Source organism: Anser anser, assembly GCF_964211835.1.
Source record: "Anser anser genome assembly, chromosome: 3".
Classification (NCBI taxonomy): domain Eukaryota; kingdom Metazoa; phylum Chordata; class Aves; order Anseriformes; family Anatidae; genus Anser; species Anser anser.
Window position 1 is genome coordinate 62,526,178 of NC_139722.1, and position 27,385 is coordinate 62,553,562.

At 42.2% G+C, this 27,385-nt stretch overlaps 1 protein-coding gene across 2 annotated transcripts; it reads left to right on the forward strand.

Annotated features, from left to right (window-relative positions):
• The first annotated feature begins 428 nt into the window (after positions 1-428).
• Positions 429-27,380, forward strand: LOC310896277 (uncharacterized protein). Of its 2 annotated transcripts, XM_083828387.1 has the most exons (14): positions 429-1,083; positions 4,126-4,245; positions 5,168-5,287; positions 6,423-6,542; positions 10,718-10,840; positions 11,929-12,011; positions 13,163-13,288; positions 14,160-14,205; positions 15,213-15,346; positions 18,825-18,953; positions 21,442-21,556; positions 22,082-22,216; positions 23,464-23,589; positions 24,471-27,380. In XM_083828387.1, exons 1-14 carry the CDS (start codon positions 858-860, stop codon positions 24,590-24,592), a joined length of 1,725 nt encoding a protein of 574 aa, XP_083684513.1. In that variant the 5' UTR covers positions 429-857; the 3' UTR covers positions 24,593-27,380. The 2 variants fall into 2 exon arrangements, with proteins under 2 accessions (XP_083684513.1, XP_083684512.1); XM_083828386.1 differs by lacking the exon at positions 24,471-27,380 and having other exon boundaries at positions 23,464-24,381.
• Positions 27,381-27,385: the final 5 nt, after the last annotated feature.

Genomic DNA, 27,385 nt, shown 5'->3' on the forward strand with positions numbered 1-27,385 from the left:
AAAACTGTTCAGTCAAGGGTGGGCACATGCACCAGACTGGTAAAGTATTCAGAAGAATGGGGTAAAAGGAGAACGGCTCCTTTATCTTCCTTTTTCTGCACAAAAAATTGCAGATGACTTTTACAGGCAGGACTGCAACAGCGTCCCACCATCAGCCACTCCACATCCTTTCCCAGCCCACTCCGGAGGAGTTGCTCAACAGGAGAAAAACATCGTTCTAAATTCATTTGGCCACTGTAATTTTTTTTCTCACTCTTGCTGACTCGCAGTCTCACTCGACTGAGCCGTGAGCTGTTTGCCCAACGGGGCTTTTGTTCTGGTCTACCAAAAACTGGAAAAACCTGTTAGCGTGCAAGCTTTTTTTTTTTTGGTTGGTTGGTTTTGATCTTCCTCTGCCATTGGCAGCTACGGCTTGTACACATGCGGACAAGGTGGTGCCTGCCTTTCATGTGGAAGGCTGCCTTGCAGAATCTGAAGGTGTTTTTTTCATTGCTCCGCAGCCTTCCCAGCCTCACGAAAGCTCTGGTGGATACTCCAGCAGTTAAACTCTGCTTGTTCTCCACAGAATTAATTTAGGTCATTATCTGATTTTTCTTCAAGCAAAGGGAGGGCGTTTGAGTATGGCTTGGGTCCGGCCTTTGGAATAATATTTTGTAGGCTCCGGGAGATCTACAGAAGCCAGCCCCGCTGTGCAATGTATCTGCTTGGATGTAGAAGCTTGTCTCCTTTACAGCAGCTGCACACAGGGTAGGGTTGACATCTGTAACACCAGACAGCAAGTTACTGCAAAGTGTGGACAAGCTGGGAAGAAACTCGTTGCTCCATCTCTTTCCTTTCCATCTTGCTTTGGAACGAGAATGGGTCAACTGTGTGGCCGGTGCATGCAGCTGCTGCGCGACTTCGTGGCCTTTGTTCAGAGGATGTCCTCGGAGCTGGTGCACAGCATCAAGGAATGCTTAACTCTGATAATCAAATGCTCCTGCTTGAAGCAGAGCAGCTCGAAAGCCAGACAGCTGTACAAGCCCATCCTGCAGCCTCACGAGCGGGTGACAGCACAGGAGTTTCTGCAGCATATCGAAAGAGGTAGGAGCACTTGTTGTTTGAAAGGGATGTGAAAGGGCAAGGAGATGCTTTTGGGGGGTTGAGAACAGATTGCTGTCTGAGCTGCTCTGGCATGGCATAGAGCAGCTTGGTGGTGTAGGAAAGGGCAGAGCTACAGGGCACTGTGTGTATGGGACACCTAGAGCTGGAGTGGCATAGCCGTTGGTCTGGGTAGAAATGGTCATCCCCTTTCTGCTGTGCCACCACTGTTAAAACATAATCCATGTAAATATGTTTCTTAAAAGCAAGTCCTTCTGGTAAGTTAACTTTCTGAGTGTCACTAAAGTCACAAAGCTGGAAAGAGGCTGTATGACACTGCAGGAGCCCTGGGCTGTTACAGGCAAACTACAGCGTGGTTCTGGCTGAGTTGTGAACATCCGTCCCTGTACCGGCTGCAGCACACCTGGGGTTGCGCTGAGGGTGCCTGCGTTGTACGTGGGGAAGGTCAAAGTCACCCTGGGACAAGTGCCAAGGGGCTCCCAGGGCTTCTCAGACTGCAAGAAAATGGTCTGCAGTAAGGGCTTTTGTGGAAATGTTCAGACAAGGCTTGAACACAATCATGGCATTCTGCTTGAATCAAAGTAGATCCCATAACTCTGTATAAATCTCCTCTGCTTTACATGTTAACTCTCTAATCCCCCTCTTTATCTTCCTTGCGTGTCCTCTCTATCTTTCCCTAAGATACAATGTATTAATAGGAAAGCTTTTTTATTATTATTTCATTCCTACAATCACAGAATGTCTTCCTGGATGAGTGCATTTTGTTAGTTGTCCAGCCTAAAATCATTTCTTGTCTCAGACTTGAATGGGGGGCAGTTTCCTGTTTGTTTTTGCTTTGATCACACATATTGTGTTAAGCTTAACAACCTTGGGCTAAAGCTAACAGACAAAATTGCAGAGCCTTCTACTTTCATTTGCGTGAAGGGTGCGGGACACCACAAACTACTATTTCTTTACTGGCCTTTTTGACATAAAACCGTCTTGTGAGGTGGACCAGGAGAGACATTTACCCTTGGTATGACACAGTTAATGCTGTTTGGAATGATCTGTCATGGAATAACCTCTGGAATGGCTGTTTTGATGCTGATTGTTTGGAACATGCATGGATTAGCCTCAGCTGCTGTCCTTACTCTGTGAGTGCCGGGGTCCCCGTGCTGTTGATGTGTTTCACTGACTGTTGCCTATCAAGCACTGGCTAAATCCTGAAGTCCGTATCCAGAATAGGACTAGACCTTTCAGCTTTGTGTACGGTTTTTCCAGGGCTGAACATTTTCCTCCAAAGACTAGCATGCTCCTGACCATGTAAAAGTGCCTTGACAGTATCCCAGTTCAATTGACAGATCAGGTGCAAGGAAGGGATCGTCTGGAAAAAACAGTGAGAACAATATGGCCCTCTGTAGCACCCACATGGGTGCTTCCTGAAAAGAGTAAGTGTATGTCTTCCTGAGAAATCCCTTACTGTCTGAGAGGGGTCTACAAGGGGCTGGTCCATCTTGGCCCCTGAGGAGCTGGGGTACAGCAGCAGGGAGCCTTGTGGCAGCAGTGCAGAGGCTCTCAGCAAGGTCCCAATGTCCGTGAGAGCAGATACACAGGAAGAAGAACCAGGGCTAATTCTCTGAGTGACCAAATCCTGCTGCCAAGACAGACAGAAGCACAGAAATCTCAGAACGAGAACCAAGACACATCCCTCTTTAGCACTTGCCTATGTATTTTATTCCAAGATGAGGCAAACCCATCCTCAATTTTGGAAAAATTATAACAATCAGAGCACCAACATTTGGACAGTTTGAGTGCAAGGAAAGACTTTGTGGTTGGTCACACTCAGTTGTTAGCTAGGGCAGCAAATGCTTGACGTCATATGTAGGTAAAAATGCAGCGCTGCGTGGGAGATTCAGATAGTCAATGTGTGAGGAATGGAATTAGACCACAGCAAGAGTGTTGTTTTTTTCTCTAAAACCTTACACACACTGGCCTTCCCTTTGTGTTTGTTGTTAATTATTAAACAAAACCGAGCTTTATATGAAGCAGTTCTTCTGTGGAACACTTACCTAACCCTGAAGGTAGGAGTTTGTTACTCTTGACATGTCAGTGGCTTCTAATGGCTTGAGATATTGTCTGAGTTTTGCATTGAGGCATGGAAGCTCACACTTCTCACATCTCTCACATCTCTGTTATCCCATGGGAAGTAAAGCAACTGGATCTTGGTTTGTTCAAAGAGATATTTCTATCTTTAAAATAATGCTTTAATCTCTTGTCTAAAAATACATCTTGAACTTGTGTGCTCCACCAGTGAATTATACTACATTACTTTTCAACAGTTTATACTGTTGAGCATTGGTTCAATGGCCCTTTTTTTTTTTTTTTCCCCCCCTCTTTGCTGTTCCATTCCATGCATTACAAGCACATCATACAGTGACTTACAGAAGTCATGCGTGACTGCTGTTGCTGTACTCTTGACGGCTATTACTGAATATCTGGTTTATTCCTACTGTCATTCTCAAGAAGAGGTAGATTCATGCTAGGAATTTGAGCCTGAGGCAAGTCCATTTGCAATCCATGTTGCTGTTCCCTTAAATCCTTTATTATAGTGCAATAGAACCACAGCAATAATAAAAAGTAATAAATTAAAAATATGTACCTGTTCTATGGCTTATAAGAACACCATTTTCAGTAGATATATTTTAACAAAGATCTTCTGCGATTCAGGAAGAGATAAAGAGTTTTATGGAGAGCGAGAACACCTGCATTTATACTAGATTGCATAAAAGTGTCTAAAGGTTATAATTTATCTTGCTTCCAATCACTAATTTCAAGAACATCGTAAGAGTCATTGCCAAGGACAGGTTATTCCAGGTTCCTTTATTGCAGCTGCTCCTGGAAACATGAATAAGGACAGATGGTCTATGTGGGGTTGTTGCAGTACAAAAGTCTTTACGTGTTTTTTGGCTGTAAACTTTAATTTCTCTGTGTGAACTATCCTTCTTCAAGTGTAATTGAGTCTGCGCTATAACTGTATATCTTTAGGTTTTGAAATGTCACCACTTGGAAAGGACCCTCTGGAAGCCTTGAGGACCTTAGCTTTCTCAGAAAACCCGGGTTTACAGCAGTCCGCTGCTCTCTATTACTTGCACATGAGCCAGCACAGTAAGTTATCTCAGTGCATTAGAAATTTTTTCACATAATTATAAATAAAACTATCTTTTCAAACTGTGAAACTTCCTTAGATTCATTAATCTTTTTTTTTTTCTTTCATGCTGTATTGCTTGCCAAGGGAAATGGAAAAGGTGTCATTGCCATGTAGGCAGAGTCATGCTAGGTTTTGCTATGAGAAGATATCTCTGATCATTATAAAAGATTGTCATTTACTTAATTATAATACTTCTGAAAAAAAAATCAGCAGAATCCTAAGTAGTTAGAGTCAGTGTATTCTGAATCTCCTGAGAGCAATGCAGTTAAAAGTCTGGTGGCAGTAAATGGACATAGTGATCTTTTGAGGTTTTGTATTATATAATTTTTTGGAAGAGGACAAAGCCCTGGAGGCCAGATTGTAGTGGAGACAAGGAGGAAACATTATGCTGCGTACCCACTACTACATGGGAGCATTGGGCTCCTGAGGTAATTTTTAAACAAGTAGAAGTCGGCCGTGATACGCCAAATAAAATTCCAGCAAGAGTTTGGGTCCTACATAAAGGCAGAAATAGCAGCATCAAGAAGAATGCTATTTATTTATTTGTTTGTTTGTTTATTTTTGTTTTACCTCAAGCTTTATCCCATGTATTTGTTCTGGCTAAAAAGTGCAGACCGCCACAACATGAGGATCTGCTATGAGGTGGAATGACCTGTTTGGTAGCAAGGCATGTTGGTTCTCTTCCCATAATGTTTTTGAAGTACTTGATTATTCAAAACCTTTTCAAGAACTTTGGCCTGTTTTGTCAGTAGCATTATAGTTTAAATGATGGGAACACCACTCAGCCCACTTATGGTAGCACCTGAGGCCCAAGACAGAAAAAAGTGAGAAACCCTGGTGAAGGATGAGACTCCTGAGTGTTTCCTCTCATTCCTGCAGTGAATATTCCCCTGCCAGCAGAGCATCTGGAACCCTTCTATGCCTTACTACGGTCTGCTGACCTGGAGGTGCAACAGATGTCTTCCTTGTCCCTTGTCAACTTTTTGCTGGAAGGAAATAGTGAGTAATTAACAAAATATTTCCTGTTCTGGTGTAAAAGCTTCTCTTCAGCAAGACTTAGTGCAGAAGTAGGGCACATCTCTATAGCTAGGTCTACACAAATCCGAATTCTTGTTTTTGCGCTCTAGATGGGACAGGTGTGAGTCTGTTTCTGTTTGCAAGCCACATAGATTCTGGTGTCATCAGGATATATTTGGCCCCCAATGCTATATCATGTGGCAAGAAATATTGGATCTGTGTGCAAAGGCTGATAATTTTTTCTCAGGCTGATGTGGGAATAACTTTGCTGTTCTCATTCTTGGATTGAGAGCCCACCACTTAACTTTTGAAGCAATAGGTACAGCGCTCAAAAACAAACTCAGCCTATGAGGTGGTACTCATTTCCCTGTTATTTATTAACTGAACCTCAGTCTCAAATTGCTTACAGATTGGGAAAAAAAAAAAAAAAGATGTTTAGGTGTTTAGTAGAATTTGCTCTATTCTGTAGCTAGTAGGGCCCACTTAATTGAGATTGGGCCTGGGAACTGCAGGTGACACACTTCCAATACAGTTTGATTGACAAGGCATTAACACCCCACAGCACCTCAATGGAGAACTTATTTCACCTACTACTGCTCTCCCTGGCACCTGGACTACAACAGGTATCTATCACTTTATCCCCTACAAACAGAAGATTAGTCTTCATTGAAACTATTTTTTTGTATTTCCTTTTCTTTTTTGTCAAGGATCTTGCTGCAAATAATATCATGTCACTATTTACAGGTTAAAAAAAAAATTAAGGTAGACTTCAGAAATAAAACGGGGAGCATCTGAGTAAATTGTGAACCTGTTGGAAAACAGCAGTTGTATTTTCATGAACCTTATGTTTGAAAACAGGCTTGCTAGCAGAAATGTTTGGGAGCAGCTGAACTATGGCCTCTGAACATCTCTTACACTCTTTCATGAGTCTGAAGATAAATAAGCAAACCAAGCTAAGGGACTGTGAGTGCCTTTCAGGCTGTTTCTATGTTAGGTCCATTTTGCGTAAGCATAATATATACCCCAAAGCAATCAAAGGAAGAAGACATATTCTTTCCACAAAGGCATTAACTGTTTACTTTCTGGTTTGTCCATTTGTTTTTGAATTTATGAATAGTTGACAAAGAACTGGTTGTGCAAATGGGTTTACTTGAGCCAATTCTGGACCTACTTGAGTCAGAGGATCCCACTGTCCAGTGTAATTCCTGTGCCTGCACCATGACTTTGGCTGTTTCAGGTGAGTGTGCTGTTCTTTCCCTTTCTCCTCTGCAGTGAATTCATTCAACTCTTATGACATATTTCAAGGTGACACAACTTACTTGCAATTGCTTTGAGTCAAAAGATGCAGCAGCAGATTTTAGTATTCTTATATCAGTAATTCAACCTGTTGAGATTCTGGTTAAGATCTTTTTCTCAGCCAAGCTCATTTAAAACTCCTCTTGTAGATGAGGCTCTTCATTTATCTTCATAGCCCTTCTGGGCATAAAGTATATGTTCCAGAAATGGAACATAGCAATTCCATCTGCTGTTTTGGGATACCACATACCTCAAGCATTGTTACAGTCAGAAGACATACATAAATGCCGCAGAAGTTGCATTTTGAATTTCTTCTGAAATACAGGTAGCCAGAAATGTGCAATATTCCAGTTGGGGTCTCACCAATTTTTTTACAGTGGCAACCAGGGAAATACATTGTGTGATACATCTGATGATTACATTTGCTCGTTTTATGATTGCATCATGGTGATATTATCATCCTGCAACTGATTTAATCACTTAAGTCTTTCTCCTCCTCTGCTGCTATTTCCTGCAGACATCAGTTTGTTAAAGGTCTGCAACAAAGCTCAGCCACAGTTACCGAAAGAAAAGTTACCACATTGGTCTCCCAGAAGGGTGAAAGAGGCATGCTGGATGTGTAACTTTCTCACTTAGGTACTTATGTTACAAAGGGGGATAAGCAGGATCCAACTACATTAAAGTGCTGATTTGCATTTTATCCCATCTTTCATTTATCTGCAGGTTTTAAAATATTTTTCCCTTTGAAAAATATTTTTAATCATTGTGTATTATTACAGTCAGGTTAAGTACACTGTATACTACATTACTTTGTATGGAATGCATATTACCTTATTTGAATGTCTTAATCATCTCATCACTATAATTTTAGATGTCCTGCAATAGGAGGACTTTCTTTATGTATGGTCAGTGGAGTTTTGCTCCTGAAGATCTACAAAGGTAGATCCCTTTGCCTGTTTTAGGCAGCGCACAAAGGAAGGGACTTCTTTGGGAACCCAAATATATTGTAGTCCTGAAGGCACTCTGGCCCTCCTAGATGTCTCTGTCTAACACAGGTTATTGCGAACCCTCAGCCACTACAGAGGCAATTTGCCTTCATTCTCTGTTGAGGTTGGTCACCTAACACTACTGCATGCTCTTAAAAAAGCTAGTGCACTTCTGAGCACAAGTAGTTCATGTTAAACACTCAGGAAGCTTTCAAATTGTATAGGAAGTCATCTGCTGAACAAAGAGGTAGGCAGTGCTGCAAACACGTAGGCTGGGTTGCTGCCTGGGATTTAGAGAAGGTTTGAAGATCTCTGTCTCAGCTTAACTAGGCTTTACATGGACTGGATACATTTATTTATTTTTCAGAATATGTTTTGCTACTATCACCGTGAGACTAAAGCAAGAAGCAATTCACTAAAGTTTATTTTAATTGTAACTCACAGACTCTGATATCTTAAAGGGTCCACTTGAGAATTCTGTTTGGTCATGGCCTTCAAGTATGCCCTTCATGCTTCAGAATGATTTTAAAAAGATAAATATGGAAGCAGAACAAAATCAGGAAGATCCTTTAGATAGTTTTGAAGTGACTAAATCTATATATCCAAGAATAGCAACGAGTCTTAACTCTGCTGCAATAAGCATCCAAGACTGTGCAGAGTGAAGCTGTTTAGAAATGTGACTGCAAGTTATACATGTGAACTGCAATGTCCGATACTGACCAGCTGCCAGAAATAGCTAAAAACAAAAACAGCAAACAAGCCCATTCAGATTAAAAGGATTTCAAGGTCAGTTTTTGTCCACCAGCATGTCCAACACCAGCATTTGTCCACACAGGAAGAGGACATACGTACATTTGCAGTTATCTGCAGCTTTTCAACCTGTGAGTGAAAGTAATCGGTTCTGGGATAAGAACTCTTCTCAGAGTAGATAAGTGCAGAATTCAATGTTCACAGCAAGAGTGTAGGGAGGCCTGAACTTCTGCACTAAGCTAAACAAAAAGGATGCAGCGCACATTCAAAGCTGTACTGTCAGAAGAACTTTCAAACACACAAAGTGGAAAGAAAGAATATATAGATGCAGATTTCCAGGTGAGTTATTCAAACCCAGCTTGATTAGATGTTATTGACTGTCCTACTTTAGAGTAGGATAGGAATATGTGTTTCCCTGTCACTACGCACCTCGAAGGTTTTTCTTTAAGAAACAGAACTGGCTTCCAGAGATGGGGCATGCACAGCTTCTCTGGGCAGCCTGTGCCAGTGCCTCACCGCCCTCAGTGTAAAGAATTTCCTCCTAACATCTGATCTAAATCTGCCCTGTTTTAGTTTACAGCCTTGTCCTGCCACCACACTCCCTGACAGAGTCCCTCCCCAGCTTTCCTGCAGGCCCCCGTTAGGCACTGGAAGGCCGCTGTAAGGCCTCCCCAGAGCCTTCTCTTCTCCAGGCTGAACAACCCCAACTCCCTCAGCCTGAAAATTTCACCAGTGTAATTGCTTTCCATGTGACCCGGCTATTTTTAAATACACGTCTTTTCCCAAAACAATTATTTCACTCAAAATTGAAAATATTTTTTTCAGCATGAAAGGTATTTCCTTAAGTATAAAATATACATGTGAAGGCAAAAAGAACACTAAGAAAAGAACACTATTCTGGAACACTAAGCTAATCTCAGCTGAAGTATACTTGAATAGATATCCTGGATCATCTGTGTGTGTCAGTTCCCCAGTATAGAACAACCCCAGATATACAAGTAATGTTTTTTTCTCTTAACTCTCTAAGTTAGTTGGCACACGAGGAGTTGATCTGATCCAAATACCTTCACATTTCTTGCTTTCTTGTGCTTCATGTTTTTCTAGCAAGCCTTCAGAGACTGGCCGTTGTTTAAACAGTCTAGAAATGTACATAAATAAATCAATACTCAAATAAAACTCCAAAGGACTTCAGTTTTGCTCAAATAAACAATGAACAATATATACTATGGACTTTACTTTTTCTGTTTGTGAAGAAATCTGCAGAACACTGTGATACTGAGAGAAATCTTCACTGGTCTAGTTCACATTTAAAAGTCATCAACTTCAAAGAAGAACACATTATTTCAAAATCATGCCATTAGCATGCTTATAAGTAAATGAGATAAGATACAATCAGTGGAAGAGGGCCATAGCGATCTCAGTGTGGCAGCAGGTTATTTGTTGCAAATGTTTTGTTGGCCTCGTGGCAGAGGGGTAGGGAAGAGCACGAGGGAAGGACTCTTTTCCAGAAGACTCAGCTGAGGCTACCTACAGTAAGTCCAAAACAAGAGGAGCAGAAGTAAAAGCAGATTTTTTTATAAATTAAATTGTATTTCCTAGCATAGTATAACTTTATCATATGCAGTATATGTATTTAGACAGTATATAAACACATTATATAGTATTTGATATAGTATTTTGTAGTAGTATTTAAGTATTATAGTTACTTTTTTTTCTTTTTTAATCCAATGGTCTCAAGGGACTCTGCAGATCTTTTTTAAATTCTTCTTGTACTCCAGGATGGTGAACACAACTGTACAACCTAATACACTGCCGTGCAAGGAAGTATCACCACTTCAGTGAAGCAGAATCTTTTCAAATTCCAGTAATTAAGGCAAATTCTGTCTTTAAGAAACCTGTGCACTGTTTGTAGCTTTCCCTGGGGTGGTACAGACACATTCAAAGAGAGAAGGCCCTGAATACACCCTGCTAAATTACTTCAGTATTATCCGTAGTTAATTGTATAGCTTTTGGTTAGCACCTTGTGAATAGCTTGGTCAAACATAACAGGGATACAAGGCAAGCATGACACTTTGCTAACCCATTTAAGGGGAGTTGCATTGCTTTTATCTTAACCGTCCCACTCACAAAACAAAAGCAGTGAACCAGCTGTGATCTATGACAAATACAGAAATCACAAGTTAGTGTCTTTTGCTTTGAGCTCTTGAAAGTTTTAAGAGGTTCCCTGGAGTATGCAGAGAGGTTTTGATCTATACAAAAGAATCAGAGAAGTGAACTCTAAAGAAATCTAGTCCTGCCAGATGTCCTGCTCTTGATTCTCAGTAAGGTGATACCGTGTGGCAATGTCACATTTCTTCCTTATTCTGATTTTCTTCCCCAGAATCCAACCGAGATGCTATTGGTGCAGCCCGAGGAGTTACACCCCTGCTGTCTCTTGCCAATTCCTATGATCCCAGAGTCCAACAAAATGCAGTTGGTGCAATTCTCAACCTCACACGATCAGGTACTTTCTGACTAATCGTTTAGTTAGAATTGCTGAAAGAAAACATCTCACCAATAGAAAAATACATAATTCAGAAGAATTAAGGCAAGAACAAAAGCTTATCCGAGCAACAAGTGATTTCCTTTGACTATGGTATTCACTGATGATACCACATAGGCTGATGGTTTCAATTTGGCCTGTCTTTAGCTAATGCAGACCCTTTTTTGTGTAGTCCCCAAATAGGAAGACTTGATTTTCAACCTCAAGGAGGTTAAAAGAGAGAGAAAAAAAATCATTTATTAAAGAAATTAAAGAAATTGCTTGGTCTATAAAGCTAGCAGAACATTTGTTGGTACTCTGAAGCCATCTCAGAAGCTTATCCAATGTCAAGCTCTAGGATTGTTTGACTTGTGTCCCTAACTTGATGTTGGATGATTCAAAATATAGATTTTATGGACCTTCTGTTCTTCTCATTAAAAGCTCCTGGGGTTTCTGCTAACAGCTTCAGCAAAAGCAGCATTTGGTCCTCTGCAACAGTACGTGTACTACCACCATACATTAGCTCTGAAACAAGCCAGCATGAAATCCCTCCTATCTACATGACTTCATTGTGCCACACAACTAGATAGCACAGTCCTGAGTAATGCCTCTTATCTCTATATGGTAGGGAGAGTGGTTGGCAAGAACTGCTACCGTTGGCTATTACACTTCCGCTATGATTCAGAATTTCATTTAAGTTTTGTTTGTTTTACATGGAAATCATGGCAAACTTTGTACCTGAGTTTTTTCAGATTCTCCAACAATTCAGATTAATGGTTTGATCCTGGAGGTCTTGTCTAACCTTAATGATTCTGTGATTCTCTGAACAGGACTGGCAGAAAACCAGCAAGGGCGTAATCAGTCAGCCTGCTAGTCATTTTGTTAAAATTACTGCATACTGCTGTCTTGTACAAACTCTCAATGCCGTGCTCTGAAAGTTGGATAAGCATCACCACTCACTAGTGTCTGACAGTTGTGCATATACCTGTTGAATGATGCCTCTAGACGAGAGGGAGGGAAGGGAATGGACACACTAACAGCACCTTGTGTTTTTTTTTTTTAAATGGCAGAGAGGATCCAACAGGTCCTATGCAAGGAAGGAGCCCTGCCGGTTCTCATCTTTCTGCTGGAGTCTCCTGACTCAGAAGTGCAGGTATGGCTCAGACAGGTCAGAGTTTCAAATAGGAGCAGTGTGACTGTAGGGAGAGCACAAACCACAGAACTGGGAAATGGAAAGGTGGAGAGAGGGGAAGGTTTCTCTAGAGAAGTGGGGCGGCATGTGAGAGCATCCTGGTAAAACCCAGCTTGGTCAGACACCATCTATTCAAAACCTGTGATTTGTTTAGCTCCACAGGAGAAAGTTCATAATGCCAGCACACACTAAAGCATGCACAGAATTGTTCTGCAGCTACCTTTCTGCATCTTTTGGACCATCGGACCAGTTGCTGATAGGCCTGTTCCGCTGCTTTTTTGGCATCCTTTGATCTTCCACTCTAAGCAATTTTACTAAGAGTTTTAAAAAGCATAACTTGCAAAGTGTTTTTTTCTCATTATTATAGATGCCTGGGAAACCTTATTTTATGCCTACCCCAGACGCCTCTTTGTGGTTCTGCATACTTAACAGAGATCTGGTTCTTGGTTTAAAAGTTAGCTGATGAAAAACTATAAATCAGAGTTGTAAAGCTTAAAATCCGCTATTTCATTCATTCAGAGAAGCACAGGATTGTTTCCTCCACTGTTTTTATTATCTCTGTTCAGTTCTCTAGTAAAAGTCTGAAGTGCTGGAGCCTTTGGAATTGCTTTCCCTCATATTCATCTTAATATTTCCTTCTCTGCAGTGCAACCTGTTTCTTCTAATTATACCTCCCCAGTAATACACGCTTAAATATATATAATCCTCCCTAGCGTTAATGTTTAAATCCTTTGAAAATGATCTCTCGGCATGCTAGGGCAGTGACTACATCCAGCCTGAGTAAAACAAAGTATACATATAATACAGCAGATGTAGGTGAGCTAACTTAGGTGTGAGCAGCGGGGTAGCTGCAGCAGTGCGGCACATTCCCAAATACCCAGGGACCTCACGGGTTTGTGCAACATGCACTGACACAGCATGACTGCCGCTGCTTGTCCTGGAGGGAACCCACTCAGACTGTTATCATGCCTACCCAACAAAATACCTGAAGATGAAAAGCCACTTTATTTTCATCAGTTCTCAATCCAAGCATTTCCCTGATTTACTTCTACGCTCTTCAGTGTCATCAGTGTGACTGCTTCTCTCCCCACTTTTTTCTCGGTTGTCTGCAGTATTACAGCTGTGCTGCCCTGAGTAACATAGCAGCGAATGCTCAGCACCACGAAGCCATGCTGAGAACTGGCGACAGATTTCTGCTCCGTGCACTCACCGCTCTCTTATCCTCCCCTGTGGACAAGGTAAAGCTGTAGCTTTCTATTTTGTGTGAAGGTTTAGCATCAGAGCAGAGCTATAAAACTCGACTACCAGTTTCAGCCTTGCACAATTCCACTTATCTACTGCACCGAAGCCTCTGTGGCATCTTCCCCATGAGGAAAGATACATACATTTAAACATATATTGGTTCTATGAGGGCTACATATGGAGAAAAAAAAAGGGAAATCACTGAAGTCCTGGACACTTCCTTTAGGCTAGGATTACCTATTTTCCTTAAACTTGAAACTCTCTGTGTGAAATGCTCTGTTCAGGCTCTCACTATCTTTGATCATTGTGTCTGTGACTGCAAGTATCCGGAGCACCTATTATGCTACTACTACTCCCTCTCTCTCCCTCTCTCTTTCTCTTTCAGTATACTTAGCTTTGACTATATGGCTTCAAAGCCTAACATCTAGAAAATCTTGCTTTGCTGGGAGCCATACACTGAAAAAGCTTCGGTAAGATCCAATTCAGGATTTAAAGGGGAGAACTTTAAATTCTGTGTAGTCCCTCCTAGTTGAAAAAAAAAAAAAAAGCAAACGAGGAAAACAAATTCAGTCCATATATTTTCTTGTAATCGATCTGACATTTCTAAAATAAACCAACAACTGAACCTCACTGTCTCTTCCTCATCAACAACAGGATGACTGATGCTAGAGGAAGTTAAAACAAATTCATCAAAACTTTGACCAAAAAAAAAAGTGTACAAAAACTTGTGCTCTGAAGATAATGTGGTAGCTTGCTAGTGTTATCAGATTTATTCTGAGTACAATAGCCAAGACCATGCACTATTGAATCCACTCTTTTTCTCTCTCTCTCTCTTTTTTTTTTTTTTTGTTTGTTTGGCACAAGCAGGTGTCAAGCCAGGCATGTGTTTGCCTAAGAAATTTGGCCACCAGTGGTAAGTAATATCTTGGAGATAAACAAAACACACTTTTTCCTTTCTCTCTCTGCCTTTCCAAGCAAGCAGGGTGAATTGGGAACCTTTCACATTAAAAGCAGAGACACTCATTTCTGCTCTTTAGTTGGATGTTATAGGAAGAAGGAGGTGCAGCGTGCCCAGCTAAACCTGCCTCAGAGCTCCCAGGCAGGAGGAGCAGTACCCAACGTGAGAGAGTCGGCACAAGTCGTGCATGCACAGAGCCCTTCTCTCCCTTCCGTGTTCCCCAGTCATTAAACCTGATTAGCACAGAATGTCTCCTGAAATTGCTGCTTGAGTAGGGGCCTGCCTTCTCCCAAGGCATGAATCTGCCTGTCATTAAACAAAGTTTTCTCCCAAGCATTTGTCATCCTCTTAAAATATCCTGTCCTATTAAATGCCCGTGATCCATTCCTGCAGCGTACTCTGGAGATGAAAGCAGAGAAGCCGCACTCTCAGTGCCAGAGCCTTAGGGTCCGGAGCAGAGGTGTTCATCTAGCAATTGCAGAGGCACCTCATTTTCAAGCTGTCACAGTGACTGCGGAGCTGGGCGTGAAGGCACTGCTGCTTCGCTCCCTGGCGTGGTCTCTGTGGCCTTTGGGGATCCATCTGCTGGCTGCTCTGGCGGTGCCTCCGGTGCCAGGGCGCGCTAGCTGAGGTTGCAGGGCAAGCGTTGTAAAAGGGCCATGACTGAGACAGGCAGTGCTCGGGCAGGCCTTTCTGTCTGTGCAGCAGGAACTGCTGCTTTCCCACCAGGCCTTAGGCCAATGAAGCACTCAGAAAATGCCCCTCGCTTCTTCGCACCAAGGTTCAGACACAAAACGAAGGGTGTCCAAAGCTGCTTTCAAACCTGCATTGATCTTTTGGCAAGAGGAGCCCACAAATGAGGTTTAATTCTTACAGCCAAATACCCAGCGTTGTCCCATCCCACAGAGATTGGGATGTCCCTTCTAATCTCATCACATTTCATCATCATCTTCCCAAACCAGTGGACACCCAGGCTGAGATGGTCTCCCAGGACGTCCTGCTCAAGCTGTGCTCTCTCCTGGCCTCTGGCAGCGAGGACGTGCAGCGCGCATCCGTCGCCCTGCTCTGGATACTGTCCCAGCACCCGCACAACCAGGTAGGGGAGCTCGTCTCTCAAGACCCTAGGGGAAAGAGCAGTTCTGGCCACTGCCTGCAATAACACAGTTAGGGCAAATCTGCCAATGAAACACATCCTGTGAATGACCAATAGACTTTGTGAGACCTCCCAACCCTTCTGCCCCAAATGATGAGGTTTTTGAGCGGATGCCACCCGGCACTACTCACTGTGTTCCCCTTGCTCTTTGGACAAGAGGTCTCAAGGTTTATTTTTTTATTTATTTTTAATTAGGATCAAGATAATTTAAAAGCCTATCTATCTTTAGCTAATTCACTCGGACTTTCCCATGTCTCCTCACGCCCTCAGACACAGGATGGTTCCTTTGCCCACACTCAGGGCAAACACCACCATTAGCAGTGCAATACCATGCAAACGCACAAAGTCTGACTAGAGATAAACTACAGCAAACAAACAAAACAGACACTCCTGCTGTACTTTCAACCTCCACATGAAACAGCAAAACCAGTAAGTAGCGATTGACAAATTATTATTTTTAAATATGCTTTTCCATTACAGTGTTTAAAGGCATCCTTAGGAACATGGACATGAAAGGTTTTTGGTAGGTATCTTAAGCTAACTGTAACCTCTTAGGAGTGACAGAGTTTGGTCAGATACAGAAAAAAAAAAAAAAGAACAAAAAGAAAAAAAAAGAGAAAAAAAAGCAAGAACCTTTCCTGTCAGGTTGCTTTAAGCAGCAGTGACAGCCTGGGTAGCCACAGCTGGCCTTAGTGCTTTTTGTGGCTGAGATTTGAAATGTCCCCAGGGTACTGGAGTGCCTTACGCCTTGTTACATGTACACAGCACGGTACAAGCCAAATCCAGCCTCCTCTAACTCGGGGACACAATGGAAAAATTGGGAAAGCTGAACACCTCTGAAGCAGCACAGAGTTTCCCAAAGGCTTTGCGCAGGCCGCGTCAGCACCAAACACCCTCGTGGCGTGTGAACTGCCTCCTGCAGCCCCACACAATCTGCTCTCAGCAAGCTTACCACTGAACTACGCTGAGTTAGCTGGGGGCTATTTGCACAGCAAAAACATTACTACATCTCCAGGTTTGTTCTAGTGAGCAAACAGGGCCGGCCCCAAGGAACGAGCGTGGCTGCTTTGTGCGAGCGAGCCCGCACGCTCTGAGAAGAGGCTGACCTCTCCTTCCTCACACCCTGCCTCCCCACCTCCGTGCCTGCTCTGGCCTGGTTTTTCAAGGCTTTTCAAGGTTTCTTTCACTCACCCAGACTGAATTCTGAGTGCCTGAAAGAGGAATTTCTCCATGGGAACAGCTGTTGGAAAACAAAACGCCGCACAAAGCTAACCTTTACAACCAAGTCAAGTGATGCTTGAATTATTGCAACTGCCACACAAGAGACAATAGAGCAGAATTCATCTGCCCTTTCGTTACCACGAATCAAACCTCCACGAGCGCTTTGCATGAGTTCCCCTCCCCTTTCCTTTGGTCCCCTGGCCTGGCTGCTGACAGCGATTCCCAGCAAGCGCTGGACAACTTCCCTCCTGCAGGGGAATTTTACTCAGCCAAAGGACAGTCCAGCCCTACAACACTAAGGAAAGAGTCAGTCTCTGTAGGAAATGGCCTTTTAAATCACATTCCTGTCCTGGAAGTAAGAACGATGAGGATCTGTCAGCTCCAGGTGATGCTGCAGACTTCCCACTCCAGGTGCAAAGAACTTTGCTTCGCTCCCATCGCGCTACCTAGCAAACAGGGGATAGATAATATTAACCCTGGCAAGCACTGCCTCCCCAGGGAGGTTGAGTACAGAGTTGCAGTTCTGAGCATAGGTGCTGCTGGAATGCTTTTCCTTTCTCTTTTATTTTGAATCTGTGGAGAAACTAGGTCAATATTAATTTGAACCACTCAAACCACTTCTACTCAGATTCGCTCATGGTTCCCTCACTGTGCAGGCCTGAGCCAGGAGACAAAATCTGGATCCCAGCTGCACAACAGCCAAAAAACGAGGTTCAGCAGAATTTAGAGTACTGTCACTTGCTGATGTAGGGCTACCTAAACTGAAGAAGCTTGGCCGGGAAGTCATTATATATTGGAAAGTTCATTTAGAGTCTGTAGACAATTTCCTCCTCTCAGGCTGCAGCAAATCAAATAATGGTACTGTAGTCAATGGGATTATATAGAAAAAAGGAGACACAGTCCAAAAGCACAGAAAACAGTCACTAATGGTAATTGAATTGGATAATCTAATATGATGTAGTTTCTACTGTTGAAGAGAAGGAAAAGTAGAACTAGAGAAAGTTTACAGCCATACCTGAATATAGGAATCTTTCAATGCTCTGAGTTTAGCCATAGTACTGCCTTTTCCATCTATTTCCATTTTAGGATTGCTGGTTGTGACAGTGCTTAAAATGAACATAAGTGAAGATGTAAGGTAAAAGAAAAGAAGATATAGTTTTGTGATTTAACCTAAGCAAAAAAAAAAAAAAAAAAAAAAGATGCATGTTACACTATTTTTAAAGACCTTTTCATGTTGCTTCAGTGATCCCGACATTTTCCAGACTCAGAATTACTCCATTTTTCTCAGTTGTATATTGGACTGATGACTTGTTTTACACTGAACACACTTGCCAATGTCACATTTTCTAAGTAACGTGAATAAAATAGCCTGTTACTAATGAACATGAGAACTGCACAAAGAACTCATATTCTTAAGGAAAGACTGAAAGAAAAAATATCCCAAGAGGAAATCTTACATTGCTTTCAACTGTAGACCTAACCCAAAGCCTGCTGAGATCAGGTTTCTCTTGCAACCAGCAGTGTTCCCTTAATCCATAGTTACTGAGGAAACTGCCTGGGCAGTGACCCAAACTGTGAGGTCTGATCCATTTATTATCAATATGGTGATTGGAGGAAGAGTACATTCAGGGAGAAAGGGACTCAGTATAAGTCCTTCTAAAATATCCACCACAGAGCAGAGAAAGTTACGTATCATCTCAGAAGATGCCGGTCAGAGCACGTTACTAAATTGATGCCTGACCACCAAACGTCCTAAATGTGAACTCTGTTACTGTTGGGAAGGTAAATTGCCAGGGTACTGAAGGACACAGTGCTGCTGCTGCTGCTTCTCCAAGTACTCCCTTTGCCTTCCACTCCTCCTTCCACTCAGGACCACACATCCTTCCCCTGGCTACAACAGCTACTGCCTGCATGGCACAGCAGCCCCTGGGGAGTGTTTGATGCAAACAAGTTGCGGCAAATGAAGAATAAATTCTAGACATTTAAAGAGCAAAAACTGGACCTTAGAGTCTCCAGCTCTCTATAGCAAGTGCCAGTCACTAGACCATGTTTTGGGAGGAAACGCACTGGGTGCAGCTGTTTTGCTGCTGGATTAAATGAACTAAGTAATACCCTTCTCACATTTTGCTGCAAAGTTGCATTGCTGTGCGTTGGCACTGTCTGTACAGGGTGTAATGGAAATACTGCTTGCTCTTCCCAGGACGCTCTGGTCTGTGCAGAGCTGCTGCAGAGCCTGGGGACGCTCCTGTCAGCACACACGACAGACCCTGTGATTGCTGGCCATGCTGCTTGTATCATCAAAAACCTGAGCCTTTCCAAAAACAGGCAGGTGGGTACCCCCTTTTTTTTTTCCCCTGGGATGCTGCAGTTACATTTATATAAAATCAGCATTACCCACTGAAGGATTTTATTATTATTGCTTATAAAACATATGCTAAGTATACTCTGCACAAAACTGTATGAATAAAAGGACCTGATGTGCCATGGGGAAAGGTTTTACTTTTCCAATACAATGCAAACATGCTAAGGAAAACAAGGAATGTCTATTTTTTTTTTCCTATAAGTGATGTGTTTACCTAATTTGAATGACCACATCATAGATATAAAACATATTTCTAGCAAAGATATTCCAAACTATTTAATCCAGGAAAATCCGTGGTTGGTTAGAAACTGAATCCTGACTTCCTAGCTCTCACTCTTCAGATGCCTTCAGTTATCTATTTATGGGGTTCAAAACTGATCTAATTTCACTCCCAGTTTGTTAAATATATTCCCAGCTACTGATGTATATTATGTCTGTTTGGCCAGATGCTTGTTGTGCCAAGATGCTACAGACCTCTACTGCTGAATTTGCTTCTAATGAAATCCATATCCACAGATGCATTTCTCTTCTCCTCACCTCTAAAGGATATTCGGTTCTCTTAGCCACTTTTAGGAAGTACCAAATTTCTACCACCTTGATCAAATAGTGCCACTAGAAACAATCAATTTGAGGGGGATGGGGAAAGGGAATGCACCAAAATCCTTGTCTCTGCCCTTTGCTTCACTTTCTAGTACACACTTTTGGGGACTTAATTACATTTTTTTCCTTCATTCATTATCCAATTACTGCTAGTTCCAGAGACTGCTTTCCTGACACATCCAGTGTCTGAAACAAGAACTTTTCTGCTTCTGTGGCTTACCTGATTTCAAGCTTAGAAACATCTTTGCCCTTCCTTCCCCCCCCCTCTTTTTTTTTTTTTTGCATTGTTAATTCTCATTCTTGCAGCTCTTGTGCTCTGTTTAGCTTTATCAAGATCAAGTCAGGCTGAAATACCAAACCACAGTGCAAAATAAAGATGTCTCTTCTGCAGACACAGATTATTCTTGCATTCCTTTGTCCTTCTCTCCCATGAGGTAAGAGAGCACTCAATCCACCTGGAATAGATTTAAACCACTCAAAAGGAAAACTTTGCTATGGGTCTATGAACCTGACTGATGAGGAGGAATGGGGCAAACCTTTCAGCAAGTTTCAAATGAGGATGTGAATTTCCAATAAAGTTTTTCACTTATATTAGCAAAGATAGGAATTACATTAATTCTATATAGTCGTGAAATCAATTTTTGCAGGGAAATGCATTTCCTCAAACTCAAGGCCCACATGAGAAGTAAAAATGGACCATGCTTTCAAAGTTTGCTTTGGAAAAACTGCCGTATTTGTCAGTTAAATTCTGTGACTTCATCCTGTCATCAGCAGGGAGCTGGTTCATTTTCATAAAAGCTTTATAATGTGCCTTGTAACATATTTATCACTCACTGCACAAATGAACCCACAGACAAGAGTAGGAGTGCCAGGTTTCCAGGGTCAGCTCTAAACCACATAAAAGCCCTTGTCACAAGAGGGAAAAAGTGTTGTTTTTATGCCAGCAGGATACAGACTGTGGCAGCTTGAAAGGCAGGAGCCTTGAATCCAACTTCAATCACTAAGCAGCAAGTTAAAAAATCGCAACATAAAATGAGCATACAAAAAAGATGCTTTCTTTTGTTGACAGTCATCTGAGCTCCCTCATGGAGGTGTGAGCAGCTCCCATTATTAGGATTTCTCTATGAGCTGGAGATTCAACTTCCCGAATAAAGTCACCTACAGGTGACTCACTCAGGATTCGTCCCTTGGTCTCAGGGGCTTTTAATCCAGGTTGGCACAGGCTAAGTCTCCTATCTGTTGTCAACTCGGTCTCTAAAAAATAGACCCCGGTGCAGAGATAATGCTGGCCCAAACCACTTTTGCTGTAGCAGATTCAACCTAAAAAATAAGGGGTACACAGAAATGTTTAATTTGTAATAATCCTCCGCAGAAACAGAACTCACCTTTGTCAGAGGTCACCTCCTATTTGTGCAGATCAGAGCATTTCAACACTAGAAAGTTTTCAAAGCCTCAGATGCAGAGAATCTGATGAACTTCCACATTTCCCCATGCTTAGCCCTGCAGTACTCATGTTATTCACCTCTGCACCAGGACTTTAGCAAACGACAGCCTAATTCTAACATACAGCCTGAGAGGGTGGTAATAAAGCAGTGAAATATTTGAGCTCCAGGAGTGATCCGTGATCATGAGAACATCCCACAGACAGCAGGCCCTGGGAAACACCTAAAATCAGGTGATCTCTAAGCAATTCAAAGCGTTTGTCACCTGGCTGCATTAGATCTGGGAGATGAGAGATTTCCATCGTCTTGTCTTAGCCCCCAGGATTGCCCAGAGACACACAGTACTTCTGAAGCCCTTGGACACCACCAAAACATGATGGAAGTGCTGAACATCGATCTCCTTCTTGTTGCAGAGAATCATCGAGAGCCTGTGTGTTGAAGGTCTCCTCCAGGCCATGCTTTCTATTGACGTTCGAGAAGACTCTCTTCATTACGTGACGTCTTGCCTTGCTGAGCTGACAAAGCAAGGTAGGGAAGCAACCTCGCCACGAATGGCTTCCTCTGAGGAGCGTTCACATCCTTTAGTAACCCTAACGGGAGTCAAAGCCCAGGTCTCTCCTTTAAATCCGCTGGAAGTTTTGCCATAATCTGGTATCTGCCGTAACTGCCATGCAGCCAGTGACATGCCTTATGCCTTATTTAACTCTGCCAGAGGTGCCCAGCAGCTGCGGGACAGACGGAGCCCACCAGGCCAGAGTGAACCTTGTGCACAAAGTGGCGCAGTCTTTCAGAACACAAACCCAGCAACGCAGAAATCCCACAGCCTTTCTCTGAATCAAAGCCAGTGACCTACCCGACCGAGAACATGCCTTCAACACATGGCCCTAGGCTTTGCAACCTAGAAATGCTTAACGCAGAAGTTCAGCACTTATTTTCCAACTCTGTAAAGGATTTCCCATTTAGGCACATGGGTTCTGGCAGATTTCTCACCTTCTTTTCTAGAGCACTGGGGTTTCTGCTTACAGACTGCTCTCCTGTCTTTCTGTCTCCTAGATGGAGCCACGTTACGCATGGTCCAACGGATGGATGAACCCCTGACGAAGTGCTTGGTGAGACTGGCTGGCCAACTGGAGCATACCGAGCCATCCTTCCAGGCTGCCTCCATCATCCAGCACATGACAGACCACGGTAACTGTCACACAGCACTGACTGTGCTTTCTAAGTTATTTATGGCTGTCTGAAGTGAAATGAGCCTTTTTCCAAAGGACCTAGCTGTCAGGTACTGAGCAACCTTTAGTATTCCTCTGTCATCTTCCATCTGGTCTCAACTAATTTGTTAGCACAAAGGAGCCTCCACTCACCCTAGAAATACAGACGTAGCAGTGCCTGAGTGCACAAGAAAGCCAAGAGATGAGAAGGGACCACAGACAAAAGATATGAGTCAGGTGTTTGCTGCCCTCTTCAAGCACTACCATTCTGCAGGGCTAGCCCGTAAGCCAGTTCTGAGGTCCTTAAACACAGGTTTAAGCAGAAAGGTGGGATGATGTAAAATACTCCTCACCAAGGAAATAAGAATGTTTCAGACAAGAGGCATTGCTGCATCTTTGTGTGACCTTCTCTGCCTGTATATACAACGTGATGGCATTCCCCACATATAGGAACGAGGCTGGTAGAGACAATTGCAAGGGTTTTTGTGTTCCAAAATTTTAGATCACTTCTGCTGCCCAACCAGCATGAGGAAAGCATCTTCCTGAACCAAACACTGCTGTTGTAACTCTCAGATTGATTAGCAGGAGCAGTGAAGTGGCTTCTGAGAATGCAGTCTATATATTTTAAATTTCGGTGAGAGATAATGAAGAGAGCATAACTTTAACCTGCAGAAGACAAACAGTTTTATGCCCACGATACTTGCCCTATGCAGCTGAGCACCTCAGACTTGCAAGAAAAAGGTGTCCAGATTATTCTTGCTGCATTCTCTTAAAAAAAAGGATGGCTAGATGTTAATCCTTAGATGTGAGAGAAACTGAAGACTGGAGGAGGGACTCTAATAAGGGAAAATACAAACCTGTTTCGATCCTAGCATCAAGTATTTGCAGCAGAGCAGACTCTCAAGAAGTGATCGAGTCCAACAGCATCATTGCTTCACAGATGGGTGAAGCATGAAAGGCTGATCAGTCTGCACGTCAGCACGTGCCTCACACAAGGACGGGCTCCCCAGCCAGCAGCCCGCTCAGCAGAAATTTTCACATCCTTTACCTGAAGCACCCGTGCTACCATTAAGGGTTGTTGGAAGCCCTTCGCCATTCCTTGCAGTGACCCTGGTTGTGGCTGAGGGCAGACGGGTCATTGCCGACCTTAAATGTCATTACAACAAACAGCTTTAGAAGTGTTTTAAGGACTCCTGCTGACCTCCAGTTATTCTCCCATTTATGCAGAAAAAATGATGTGTTTGCTGAAGTGTCACATCACAGAGATTCAAGCCTACCTCGAGAATTTTCTTACGCACCAAGAGATTCGCTTCCAGCAGCTGGGCATTTCCACGTTCTGCAGGTTGCAAGCAGGTACGTCCTCACTGCTGGGCGCTGCCAAACGCTGCCTGCTCCCATCAGCGGCACACGGGCACGGCCTTGTCACCGCGTGTCACCTGCACTCCCCTGCGCTGACACTGCTGGGCAGCTGCCGCTGGGGCTGGCCCTGCTCACCAGAAGAGACTCGAGGCTGGCTGCTACCTTACCTGTTTTAAAATAACTGAGAATATCTTATAGTAAAGGCAGATTTTATTTATTTATTTACTTACTTTGGACTAAAGGCTTTCATTTCTGAAAGAAACAGAACTCAGGTATGGATGTTTTTGTCCAATATGAGGATGCGTGGCACTAGGCTCAGCTTAAAAGCTTTTCAATTTTGAAATTTTAGTTTATTTTAATCAAGCGAACATGAGCAGACCACATGGATGGTAAAAGCTGGAAAGTCTTACATCTTTTCTATACTTTAAGTTCTGTTCCTTTTAATATATATAATAGATATTTAAGTTGACTAACGATGAGAGATACAATATGGTAATCACATATAACAATATATAGTGTGTATCTTCACAAATGTAGAGCCAGTGCCAAGACCCTGATATGTCTTTGTTTGTGTCTGCTATACAGAAACAGTGCATAAGGCTGAATTTGCCAACTGTGCTTTAGCCATCTGGATCAGGAGAAGTGAGCAGCAAACATTCTTGAACAGTTGTTGGAATGAAAATTGAATTAGTATCTGCTTTGTGTGGAAGAAAGATATTATTCTACCTTCTATATATTTTTACACTGTAATAAGAAACAACAACTTTATCTAACCAAAAATAGAAGCATTCTAAGCATCTGCATTAAAATGCAGGTGAAAACATTTGGAGAGGACAATTACTGCAGCTTGCCTAACGCTTGTTTTTCCTCTTCAGATCCAGAATTCTCATTAGCATTCAGGAAAAGCCAAATGGCCAAACTCCTTGAGCAAGTCCGCCAACAAACAGAAGAAACACAAGAGCTCCTTAGGGCAGCTCTTTGCCACACAGAGAGTTAGTATTTAAGCCGGGCAGCTTACAAAATCTTACCAGATCCAAGAACCTGAACTTTTAGCATGGACAACTCTTTTCATTGGCTCCTGTAGTTAAACTTTTCCTGCTACTTGCAGTTTCACTGTACAAGCAGCAAGTGCACAGCACCTTTATGAAAGAGATGTTCCAATAACAAGAATGGGACCAGGTCAAAAGACAATCCCTCAGACGCTTCATCTGCCTGCTTAAGTGTGCTTCACGACCACGGCTACGTTCCTTCCAGCTGCTCAAAACACACCTGTTATGCTTGGATAATCTTCACTGTTTTTTTGTTTGTTTTTCCTTCTAAAAATCAGAAAGAGCTGTATTCATGAGGTCTTATTCAGGCAAAAGGCTGATTCTACTGAAAAGGGACCTGTCAAGTATGCAGGCAACTCTGCATTCATCTCCATTTTATTTCTGTTCCATGCCTTATTTCAGAGCACACCTCAGCGACATTAACTGAATTAACACGTTCTACAGAAGTAGTAAACTACTGGCAGGCTACTGCAGAAGGTAACTGCAGAGAGACAACTCAGAAAGAATACAATTTGTAAGAAGCAAGAATAGGGGAAGCACTATGGCTGATTCTTGCATACACTGCCAGCACCACTGTCCAGCAGAAGAGCTAAGGCACACTGAGGCAGGTAAATGTTATGAGCGTTGCACAGAGCATGTTCAGAATATAGCAGCTACCACGGAAGGCCTGTGAGACGTGTGTGAGGACAGAAATCTATGTTCTGCAACTGGTACATTATTTCCAAAGGGACCTGCAAAAGGGAAAGTGAACAAATTTGGCAAAATTAGGAACTGATCTTATATTTTGATATCTCATTTTAAAAGGAGTAAGAGAAGCAAAAAATGTATTAGTATGTTTAGTTCCGAATTCAACTGATTTTGTATGTGTATGTAGGTTACTGAACAGCCTCCCCTTCCCTTTTCTCCAGAGGAAGCATATCTGTCTCATGGTTCTCTTTGCCAATCAAAACACTATTTGTCAGAAAAAAAAAAAAAAAAAAAAAGTTGTAGCACAGAGCCTTGAACTTATGGGGCACTAGTTTTTTAATGTAGCTTTTTATTTCTAGGAAAAAGGTGATCTAATCATAGTCATCTAATACTACCAATAATTTAATAGTAATCTAATTACACCTTTGATCTATACGCTTACTGTTTTTAACGTTGAGAAACTGGCTGGAGCTTCTTGTTGAACTGGCTGGAATACTGAAATTTTGGGATTACTCTTATATAGTGAATATTGCTCCCAGATGGCACAGTCTCTTTTCAGGAAAAAAAAATAGAAAAGTTTCCTGTCTTTTGGGGTACTTCTGACTGTGGTACCACTCCAAAACACAGCTGTAGAGCTGCTACTGGGTACAAATACAGAATAAAAGTTGAGGCAGATCTAGAAAAATCATTCTGCCAACTAAGAGCTCACCATTACATTTTACTGTGGCCCAAATCTTTAAGCTTAGGTTTGGTGCATGGGGCAGGCTTTTTTTTTTTTTTCAGTTTAATTTCAGTAACTGCAAGTTCTCTCCAATCATAAGGTTAAAGAAAACCGACAAAACATTTAAAAGCCTCTCTACAGCACAGCAAAAAGACCTGTTGAAGTACAGGGTAGACAGATCTCAGATAATGCAGTATGGAATTATCAATATTCAGGTGTGACAGACAGGAATTTTCTTCTGAAATTTCATGTGAGACACCCATGCACTCACTCACAGGCAGGAGGGCTCACTGAAACAGAAGACTAAACAGAGCTGAATGACACAGATACAAATGAAACCTGAAGATCTCAAACTTCGGGCCACCTCCTTAGGTGATTTTAGATCATTTACCAAAAAGAAAATCAGTGCAATATTTTATGTCCAGTGGGATACGTAATGACATTAGAGTCTGTCCTCTGTTTTTTGGTTTTTTTTTTTAGATATTTAATTGCAAACATTACTTCAAGGTCTTAGCAAGAAAGAAAATAACAAAGCAGTCTTCCTCAGGAATAAGGAGATAAGAGACGATAAGAGACATGTAAATCAAACAAGCTAATGGTGGATATAATACAGGAGTTGTGCTGTAATGACCTGTGTCACCCACTACCCGAATGTCACCCACATAAGTATTTGTCATGTTAAGATGTGAGCAAGGAGCTGAGTCTCACCAAAGCACACAGTCCCATTGCTGTGAAAAGTTACTACTACCACCATCTCTTCAGAAAAGCTGTAACTTCTACAATTGCTAATTCTACCTCACTGGATAATTAAGCGTTGCCTTGGATAGCATGAATAACAAAGAGAGATGCAATCGCAGACCAAAAAGCTGGCCTTCATTTGGTACTGTATTTTGTTACCAAAAACAATATTGAAAGGAAAAGAAACTATTTTTCCCTGCATTTAAAGAAAAGGGGGTTGAACCCAAGACTTAAAATTCAAATTTTTTTTGACAGACACATAATTCTACACTCATTCCCTAGCCCTTAGTTTTACATTGGGTCCTTGAAATAAATAATTTTTTTCTTCTCTTATTTGAAGTGCAAACCTGGAATGAATATAATTATACATTATTTTTACTGCAATCCAGTTCAAAAAACATATGAGAAATGAAACAGACTCTTCCTCTCTGTACTGCAAACAACAAACCAAGTGTTGTAAAGTCTCACGAAAGTAATCAAGAGCAACATAGCTTAAGCCTGAGCCTAAATGAATCCTCAGACATAAAACTGAAGCTAAATCTTACTGGCTACATCTTTGTTCTGTCCATAGTTGTGTAAGTGACCCTGTACTGAT

Coding starts and splice junctions, on each gene's coding strand:
- LOC310896277 (XM_083828386.1), top strand. CDS start 858: ATGGGTCAACTGTGTGGCCGGTGCATGCAGCTGCTGCGCGACTTCGTG. Junction 1,084..4,125: donor TCTGCAGCATATCGAAAGAG/GTAGGAGCACTT, acceptor GTATATCTTTAG/GTTTTGAAATGTCACCACTT. Junction 15,347..18,824: donor CCCAGCACCCGCACAACCAG/GTAGGGGAGCTC, acceptor TGCTCTTCCCAG/GACGCTCTGGTCTGTGCAGA.